Raw genomic sequence first — 10,728 nt, forward strand, 5'->3', positions numbered from 1 at the left:
GGCTGGAACTCCGCTTTAATACTTTATACATAACTAAGTATAAAAAAACGTATTGAACGTAATAAATAAAAAGCATATAGAACTCTAAACATTTCTCATTTAATATATTCCAGAGTATGTCAGTAAAAGATGAGTTAACACTCCTAAATCCAATAATCTGCTGGGAAAACTCATGTTTAGTCTCCTTCCCTGAGACCAAATAATGCGGATTATAAGGAGAAATAACAGCTCCCTAGGTAAACAGCCTTTTGTATGAAGACAAAACTTTGGCCGTTTATAAAATGACAGTGCAGGACGAGCAGAGGAATTGTATTCTGAGCTACTGAGGCACGGATAAAAAAATGGCTTTTCATGGGGCCGTAATTCTGAGCCTTACCTTGGTTCTTCTCCAGGTGTCACAGATCGCATCAAACCCCGTGCAGTGTGAGTATATGGGACTTCTTTGCGATAACACAGGGGAGATCCTTTTATAGTGTTGTTGGGAAAATATTGGACGTTAGGGGCAAGTGGAATGATTTAGTGCCGGTTCACACTAGGGCGACCTGTGAGGTGACCTGGTCGCCCCAAAGGTCGCCGCAGGTCGCCTCCCATAGGGAAGCTGCGGACCCGTTCTAATAGGAGCGACACAAGTCGCTCCGACCTAGAAAAAGGGTCCGGAGCTTCTTTGGGGCGACCCGGAGGCGACAGCCATAGACTTCAATGTTATGAAGTCCGTGGCGGCCGCTCCGAAGTAGCGTCGCCCCTATGTGAACGGGGGCTTAGACAAATTAGGGTTGTTTATTTAATTTATTCTATTTTTTTTTTGTATGTTGCTTTTTTATGTTTTTGACTATTTGTGTTGCTTTATTTGTTTTTATTGTACATTGTTTTGCTGTTTTTTTTTTTCTTTCTGTGGAAATTTACCATATATACTCGAGTTTAAGCCAACCCGAATATAAGCCGAGGCACCTAATTTTACCACAAAAAAACTGGGAAAACGTATTGACTTGAGTATAATCCTAGGGTGGGAAATGCAGCAGCTACTGAACCCAATCGGACCACCACGAGACCCAAAAACAGGGGCTGCGGGCACGGTGCAGGGGCTTCGGACATGGTACAGGAGATGCAGGGCTGTGGGCATGGTACAGGAGATGGTACAGGCATGGTACAGGAGATTGTTCATGCATGGTACAGGAGATGGTACAGGCATGGCACAGGAGATGGTTCAGGCATGGTACAGGAGATGGTACAGGCATGGTACAGGAGATGGTACAGGCATTGCACAGGAGATGGTACAGGAGATGGTTCAGGCATGGTAAAGGAAATGGTAGAGGAGATGGTACAGGAGATGGTACAGGAGATGGTACAGGCATGGCACAGGAGATGGTACAGGCATGGCAGAGTAGGTACAGGCATGGCACAGTAGATGGTACAGGCATGGCACAGTAGGTACAGGCATGGCACAGTAGATGGTACAGGCATGGCACAGTAGATACAGGCATGGCACAGATGGTACAGGCATGGTACAGGAGATGCAGTGCTGGGGGCATGGTACAGGAGAATCTCCTGTACCATGCCCGCAGCACTGCATCTCCTGAGGAGATGCAGGGGCTGCGGAGGAGTCGCACTTACCTTTCCACCTTACATTTAAAAATGGCGCTGCCCGTCGCCAACACGTCAATGCGCATGCGCCGTCTGCCCGGGAATAGCCGAATGTGTATGGACTTTCCCGAGCGACGGCGGCGCATACACACTGACTGGGGAAAAGGTAAGTGGGACCGTGACTTGAGTATAAGCCGAGGGGGGCTTTTTCAGCATGTTTGAAAAAGTCGGCTTATACTGGAGTATATACGGTACAAGGCTAATGAGCAGCCGTTTTTTGGCACCTTAACAGGTCCAGAATAGTTGAAAGGAATTTCCCTAGCCCTCAGGGGGAACTAACTATTTCTGGGAGGTTTACCCCTCTTCATGGCCATTGGCTTGATATGTAAACCTGCTTCCCGCTGCATGCGAGGAGCCACTGGTCCGCTCTTGCAATCTACCTCTTCTTGTATGCCTTGTTGTAATAGCTGCGTATTTCTTATGTTTCTGCAATTCTGTCTTCTCTTTTCTGCACCCTCATTGTGCCATTTTACGCTGTGTACTTCCTTAACCACTTGTCCTTCGGAAGATTTCCCCCCTTCGTGACCAGGCCATTTTTTGCAATACGGCACCGAGTTACTTTAACTGACAATTGCGCAGTCATGCGACACTGTACCTAAATACCATTTATTTCCTATTTTTCCCACAAATAGAGCTTTCTTTTGGTAATATTTGATCACCTCTGCGTATTTTTAAATTTTTAAAATTTTTATAAAAAAAAAAAAACAAAAAAAACAACAATTTTGAAAAATAAAAACAATATTTCTTACTTTTTGCTATGAAACATATACAATAAAAAATGGAAAAAAATATTTTTTTTCATCAATTTAGGCCAATATGTATTTTTTTACATATTTTTGGTATAAAAAAAATTCCCATAAGCGTATCTTGATTGTTTTGCGCATAAGCTCTAGTGTTTACAAACTATGGGATTTTATGGAATTTAAATTTATGTATTTATTGTTGCTAGCAATGGTGGCGATCAGCGACTTATAGCAGGACTGCGAAATTGCGGCGGACAAATGGGACACCTAGGGGTTGATTTACTAAAACTGGAGAGTGCAAAATGTGGTGCAGCTATGTATGGAAACGAATGGTTTTCGTGTCAAAACTTAATTTAAAAAGCTGAAATTCAAAGCTGATTGGCTACCTTGCACAACTGCACCAGATTTTGCACTCTCCAGTTTTAGTAAATTAACACCTAAGTGACACTTTTTTTGGGAAACCAGTTACACCAATACCATGATCAGTGCTAATAATATGCACTGTCACTGTACTAATGACACTAGCAGGAAAGGGGTTAAAATCAGGGGCGGTCAAAGGGTGAAATGTGTTCCTAGGGAGTGATTACTAACTGTGGGGGATGTGCTTTTGCTGTGAGAAGGCAGAGGTCCCTGTTTTTGCTTACCAAAAACACAGGATCTCTACCTTCCCTACTGACAGAACTGAGATCTGCCTTGTTTACATAAGAGGGGAAACACAAGCGCCATCTAAGTGTAGCACATCAAGCAATTTATTGAACAAGGTATACAGGTGCTCACAATCAGATATGTGTTGAAGTATGTATGGCACTGTATCGCATATCTATCTAGGGACAGATCATGATGGCATCGGCGGCTGCGGCTGGCATGGATGTATCCGATGGCTGTCAGTACTTCCAATGGTCTGCGTGAGTCTGCGCGGCTATCCGTGGTGTGTACTTCTGGGTGCGGGGGGGTTGCCAAGGCGACGCATTTGCGGAGATAGATAGATAGATATATTGTATATATATATATATATATATATATATATATATATATATATATATACTGCATATATATATATATATATATATATATATATATATATATATACTGCATATATATATATATATATATATATATATATATATATATATATATACTGCATATATATATATATATATATATATATATATATATATATATACTGCACATATATATATATATATATATATATATATATATATATATATATATATTTTTTTTTTTTTTTTTTTTTCTTATTAGTCCATTTTTAATTGACACCACAATTATGATTCTGATACAAAGCATTGCAAAGTTATTTACAAAATAAATTAAGGCCCTTTTTCTCCAATGTTGTGTTTTTTTTTTTTAATGCAACACCAAAAAAATAATTAATGAACATAACAAATAAAAAAAGCTTAAATATTTAGGGGTAATAAAAAGAATCAACAAGAAAATAATAGTTTAGAGGAAAAGGGTAACAAGGAATTTTTACCATTGATTAAGGTAAAATAAGGGTTTATTTGGAAAAAAAATGTATTAAAAAATGATTTTTTTTTAACTTGTCTTTGATTGACAATACATGTATATTTAAGCGTGTTCCTTTTGTCTGCAGATGAATAAAATATTTGTGTTTTGTATCTCTATCTGCCATCTGAACAATGTTTATAAACACGGTGTAAGGTAGTCTGTTTTTTAACAGCAGCAGCTATTACAGCCTCTGTACTTATCATTTTGACAGTTGGGAATTGCTGGAGAGTGTGGAGGGGGAAGGGGGAGCAGAGGGTCAGAAGGATAGGACATACTACACACATCCCACATGTCCACATGTAAATTATTGTTGTTTTATATGAGATGACTTTTCATTTTAGCTCTATTGCAGCAACCCCACTGTACATGTTAAAGTACATTGCTATGATTTAGATTCAGTTTGAGAATGTATTTTATTGTTTAAAATAATCTCACTTTTTTTTTTTTTTATAGCGGAATGCACCTTGAAACCAAAGCAGCGCACTGACTGTGGCTTTGGAGGCATCCCTAGAGATGAGTGCATACAAAAAGGATGTTGCTTTGACTCCAGCGTTCCAGGAGTAATTTGGTGCTATAAAAATCCAGCACTAATAGTCCCAGAAAAACCTGTAGAAGAAGTGCAGGAACCACAGGAAGAGCCACAGCAAGAGCCACAGCAAGAGCCACAGGAAGAGCCACAGCAAGAGCCACAGGAAGAGCCACAGCAGGAGCCAGAGGAAGAGCCACAGCAAGAGCCACAGCAAGAGTCACAGCAAGAGTCACAGGAAGAGTCACAGGAAGAGCAAGAGCCACAGCAAGAGCCACAGGAAGAGCCACAGCAGGAGCCAGAGGAAGAGCCACAGCAAGAGCCACAGCAAGAGTCCCAGGAAGAGTCACAGGAAGAGCCACAGCAAGAGCCACAGGAAGAGCCACAGCAAGAGTCACAGGAAGAGTCACAGGAAGAGCCACAGCAGGAGCCACAGCAAGAGCCACAGCAAGAGCCACAGCAAGAGCCACAGCAAGAGCAAGAGTCACAAGAAGAGCAGGAACCACAGCAAGCAGAAGAAAATTCCCAAGAGTCTCAATCAGATGAGGAAGAAGAAGGTAAGTTATGTAAATAAACAATAAGTCGGTTGTTAAGTAAAAGGTAAAACTTACTGCAAAATGAAAATTTTCATCTTAAAAAAAAATTGTATCAACTATTGATTTGAAAATATAAATGGAAAAAAGGAGGAGTAATATTTGCTATACAGGTAATATGCAGGCTGAATTCCTCTTATCCAGGGGGTTATTTAACCTGACCCATAGGAGCCTCTTACAACTCCTCTGATCTTTGAGTCGATTAAAGTGGGTGTGTACCTGGCATTACTGCAGGTTCGGGTCAGGCATGGGTTTTTTCGGTGAACCCAACTCAGTTGCAGTTTGCTAAAACCCCAAACTAATGCGGTTGTTCACCACCATAGCAATTAGCTACTAATAATATGCTTCCTGGCTTTTAAACTGTGGGCAGGTGGCTTAGAAAGGTCAATAATCAGGATTTTCTTATATGCCACCAGGCAAGGTTCTCAGGAGCCACATGTCAATGTGTGTTGGAATGGAGAGAGAGAGCTGATAATGTGTGATCAGGGAGAGTTAGTTACTGCTATACAATGCTATATTATCATTTATTACTGTGAAATACATTGTGGTGGACTGCATATCAATGCGTAATCTCATATGTTTGGAGCGCATAGACCCAAAAGCCCTTTCTAAGGCAACCTTTTTGTGAGTCAGCAACACCTTCAGTAGCTGTGTTGCTGCTGGGTCCCCTACTCTGCAGTCATTTTTGTTTTTTTTTGGGGGGTTTTCTCACTTTATTTTTGTTGAACCACTTTTTATTTTTGGGTCAGCAGCATGAACTTGTTATTGATACAGGCAAAACTGCCCTTTGTTAGCAGCACATCACCACATACTGTGTGTGTGTCTCATCAACATCTGTCAGTGCACAAAAACATCTGTCAGTGTACCCGTGCCCAAAAACATCTATAATACTAGTGTCCCAGCAACATTTGATGTAAAAGCTGAAAACTGGACCAGGCAGGAAAGAAGTGTCCCGTGTTCGTTCTGATGCTTAAATGAAACATATATGTGCATTGTACAAGGGCTACCCAACCTGAATTCAATATTCAAATCCTTACAATTCAAATCAATTTGAAAACAAAATCGAAATGTGTATATCATATTTCTGCTGATGAAAAAAATGATGGTCATTCTTCCTTTCTAAACATTTTGTCTTTAGGTCAGGCCTACTACTAGTGCCCCAACAACATCTGTCACAGTATACCTGTGCCCAAAAACATCTGTAGTGGTAGTAGTTGTGTCTGTCCATTCAACATCTGTCAGAGTTTACCAGTGCAACCAAACTGTTGTCACAGGCATATAGCAGTGTACAAAAACATCTGTATGGATAGTGTCCAATCAGCATCTGTCTCTGTAGTACCAAAGGATCACATCCATGTTCCCCCTATGCCATAGCTAATCCCCTTTATTCAAAATGTCAGACAGGCAAAAAGGGAGAGGCATAGGTTCTGCATGCAGAAGTAGTAGAGGGGTTCTTTGGAACAAAACAGTGGTACGCCACATGGTTAAGAGGCAAAACACTTCTGCCTTTTCTTTCAGAGGAAGTCCATGCTATAGTGCTGGAACATGTGGAGGAGTTAGTTGAGTGGCTCACAAAGCCTTCCTCTTTGTTCTCTTCCAAGCCACAGAGTATCCAGTTGTTTGCACCCACTGCAAATGTCCCCTTTTCTACCTCATCCTCTTCTACTAATCGTGCCATAGCCATGTAAACTGACATGGGGGTTTCAGCTGAATTATTTTAGCACACCATCAGTCACTTGCTGCTTATGAACGGGCAAAAATTCCTCAAATCACATGTTGAGGATGGGGAGAAAAAGGTCTAGGAATATAGAAGGAGGAGACATTAGGCAGAGAACAGAAGGAGGACATTTTGTTCTTGCAGCTTTAGTATGTTTTTATAAACTGCAGCAGGCAGGCCTGGTTGCAGGGGGCACTCACCGAAAGCACCTTAACCATAGGATTACAGACAAACTGCGGTTGAGCTGATGCAGACACTCTTCAAAGTGAAGGTACAATGAACTATTGTCTAGTGTCTAGACTTGACCATTGCCTGAAGCTTACACAGTATGTATTGGGGCTTCTAGCTTGTCCTGTAGCCAGTGTGATGTCTGGGAGGACCAACACTGCAAAAGGTGGTTTTCTTACTTCTGCCTGTCCCTTGACATTGTTGACTAACTCACTTCAATAAAAATCAACCACAACTACTTATCAATGATTAAGAAACGTCTGTTGCTAATGCTACTGACTACATTGTTGGCCCCTCCCAAAAAAAGGCAAATTCCACTTTTACCAGCTCCTGCCATCTCTTTTGTGTCAGTGCCACATATAATGTTTCTGCAGCTGGGCCTCAGCTGCAAAATTTGTAATGTTGGCTGCAGTTTAAATAAAACTTTGTGTCTCCATGTTTCAGCCTATTCCAGTGCATTAGCACTCAAAAATATTTTCGGCTATTGTTTTTCAGATAATACTCTCCAATGTTTATTTCAAGATAAAAACTGACCCACTTTGCCTGTGGCCTAACCAAGCTACTTTCATATAGTCCAGCCACTGTGCAAAATTTGTGGCTATTGTCGTCTAAAAAAGTACACTCTCATTTTTATTTCCGGATAAAAACCTGCCTTATCTTTTTCTCTTACATTGCGGTCAAACCAAGATGCTTACATACTCTTCAGCTACTGTTGAATGTGTGTAGCTAATATCTCTGAAATAATACCCTATGTTTTATTTCAGGATAAAACCTGCCTCATCTCTCTCTTATCTTGTAGCTTAAAGACGCTTCTCACATATTGTCCTTTATTATATGTGTGACTTTTTTCTATTAAATATTACACTCTAATTTTATTTTAGGAAACAACCCAGCCTCGTCTTGACAACTTACATTGCAGCCTAAAGACACTGCTTACACACTGTGCAGTTGTTGCATATGTGCGAGTATTGTCTCTGAAATATTACACTTTATTTTTATTTCAGGATAAAAACCTCCCTCGTCCTTCCCCCTTACATAGCGGCCTAACCAAGTTGGTTACAAATTCTTCAGCCACTGTACAATATGTGTGGCTAATATCTCTGAAATAAGACACTGTAATGTGTATTTAAAGATAAATCTTTACTATCTCTCTTCCGTTGTGGCCTAATCAAGCTGTACACATACTGTCCAGCTACTGTACAGTATTGGCTATTGTCTCTCAAATAATACCCTCTCATTTTTTTTTTCAATATTTAACTGCCTTTACATAGTTACATAGTAGTTGAGGTTGAAAAAAGACAATAGTCAATCCAGTTCAACCTGTTTGGGTGTGTGTGGCTGTATTCATCTCTCATACCCCTTAATGTTCTGATCCTTGAGATGTACGTCCAAGAGTCTTTTAAAAGTAGCCATACTTCCCGCAGTAACTACCTTTTGTGGTAGAGAATTCCACAATCTTGTATCCCTAACAGTAAAGAACCTCCTGCGTAGCTTGAGGTTAAAACACTTCTCTAATCGCATTGTATGGCCTCGTGTCCTCATGCAATCCTTGCGACTGAATAGCTTTTTTTCTATGCTGAGATCACCATTGAGGTATTTGTAAATTGCTATCAAGTCCCCTCTCAGGTGTCTCTTCTCCAGGGAGAATAAATCAAGCACATTCCTTCTGAGGACTGGCGACCAAAACTGGACAGAATACTCCAGATGTGTTCAGCCTTTATCTCTCCCTTTTATGTTGTGGTCTAATTAAGCTGCTTAACTACTGTTCGAGCCACTAAAACCTTTTTGTGGCTATTGTCTTTCAGATGATACACTCTAATTTTTTTGGAAGATAAAACCTACCTTGTCGCTATTATTTGCTGTCTATTCAAGTGCTCGGTAGCTGTGCTGACGCTAGCCAATTTCTACCAGACATATACTTGAAGTCTATATCTTGAATAGTTTTGGTATAATTGAAGATATGTGGGTTGGAAGGGGTTTGGGGAATGTGTGGTTGTGGTTTAATGTGTATATGTGCACTCTGTTTTGACATTTTATTAACCCAAAAACAAAAATGACGTTTTACCAGTCCTTATGTGTTGTGGCACCATTCATTTACTTTCTTTCAGGCTTTATTTTTCTTTTTCACCTGGTTTTATTTCACCTGGTAATCCTGCTACTAACATACTTCATGTCCTAGGATGACAACCCTCACTCCCTGTACTGTATCTGTGGAGTTGCAATATTGTTAGACTGCTCCTTTGATTTGGACTACAAGCATATCATGTTCTTCATTGCCTTGTGGCAAGTGTTATGTAGTTCACAAAACAAAAAATGGGATGGCTGATAACATTGTTCAAGATATCAGTTCAGTGCACAGGAAGTTACATGGCTGCTGGATTTCTGGCAGGATCAACAGGTATTTTTCTGTACTTGTAGAAAATGTACTTATCATGAAGAAAGAAAAATAATGCACCCCCACATTTAAGGACTGGAAAGCAATATATGTTTGTTCTTGAGTTTAGAAATACCTTATTTTTGTATGAATCAAGGCTATTAGTTACTTGTAAAGAAGAGCAATGCTGCATTTCAGGTTTTCAATTTAAATTAATATTATTTTTTTCTTACAGTTTGTGAAACAGAAATCTGAAAAATGCAAAAATGAATGGAATGCTGTTGAAAATCAAGTTTCCATAGATTCATCTGCCTGACAATCTTGACAGTTTGCTGATTTCTGAACTCAACCATTGCAGTTTCTACATATTGTCAACTTAAATGTCATTAGTAAAGCTATTTTATGCATTATTTTTATCAGTTCAGAATTCTAGATCTTATAAAAACACATACAATAAATGAGATAATTATGCACAAACAATGTTCTTGTTTTTTTAAATTTCAATAGATATTTAATTTTAATGCTGAGTGTGTGTGAGTGGGCTAGTGGTACACAGAAAAAAAAGGTACAGCCATGGGTGCAAATCATACGTCTCCCAATTAAAGAAATTACCAAAGGAGTTCTGACCTGGAGATAAGAACACAAGAAGAATAAAAGGAACCATTGTGATATTTCAACACAGTTGATGAAAATAGTCCACAGTAAAGCCCATAATACACGTGGTAATGTCAATGTGAAATGAGCCATTTATTCAGTTTTAGAACAGCTATGGGTGATTTAATTTATCTTGAAAAATTGAATTCAGTAGGGCACTTACCTTTTAGGCTGGAAATCCAAAGGAAATGGGAAATATATAATTTGGGGTCCATTTTCATTTTATTATCTAAATGATTATGCACGTATAAACTAATGTGTGATACATTTCATGCAGGGTGCACCCAGGATACAGGATTCATGAGCACTATAGATTTTCTGAGCAGAGAATGTTTGTATTCAGATTGTCTTTCTGTAAATAAAAGTGTGTATGAAGCTGTATGAAACAGGTAGGGAGAGAAAAGGGGCCAAGTAATTTTTAGCTTTTTGTGTAATTTGAACTTGAGCTTATAGCAATTAAAATATAACTAAATACTTGTTTAATTTAGTTTTGAATAGAGTGGATGGGTATTGGGGGTGGTTAGAATCCCAGTCATGTTTTGATTGCTGTCTGTGCCCCTATTAGGGAGATTCATCCTCTCTATATACCGTAAGTGAAAGTGAAAGAAAATCCCAATTTTTGGGTGTACCCAGAACAGTAATAGAGGGAAAAACTTCCAATGGGCACTCTTCCTGGGGGTCCACAAGGGATTTGCTTAATTTGCAGGATTTCCTCCCACTTC

The 10,728-nt window shown here is 39.6% G+C and overlaps 1 protein-coding gene across 1 annotated transcript; it reads left to right on the plus strand.

Moving 5' to 3' along the window:
* Positions 1-311: 311 nt before the first annotated feature.
* LOC309546614 (uncharacterized protein) lies at positions 312-9,607 on the plus strand (the record flags this gene model as incomplete). The annotated part of the gene is made up of 3 exons (XM_082246353.1): positions 312-423; positions 4,368-4,997; positions 9,588-9,607. Exons 1-3 carry the CDS (start codon positions 342-344, stop codon positions 9,605-9,607), a joined length of 732 nt encoding a protein of 243 aa, XP_082102479.1. The 5' UTR covers positions 312-341.
* Between the last annotated feature and the right edge of the window lie 1,121 nt (positions 9,608-10,728).

Source organism: Pelophylax lessonae (genome assembly GCF_965119305.1).
Source record: "Pelophylax lessonae genome assembly, chromosome: 2".
Lineage (NCBI taxonomy): Eukaryota > Metazoa > Chordata > Amphibia > Anura > Ranidae > Pelophylax > Pelophylax lessonae.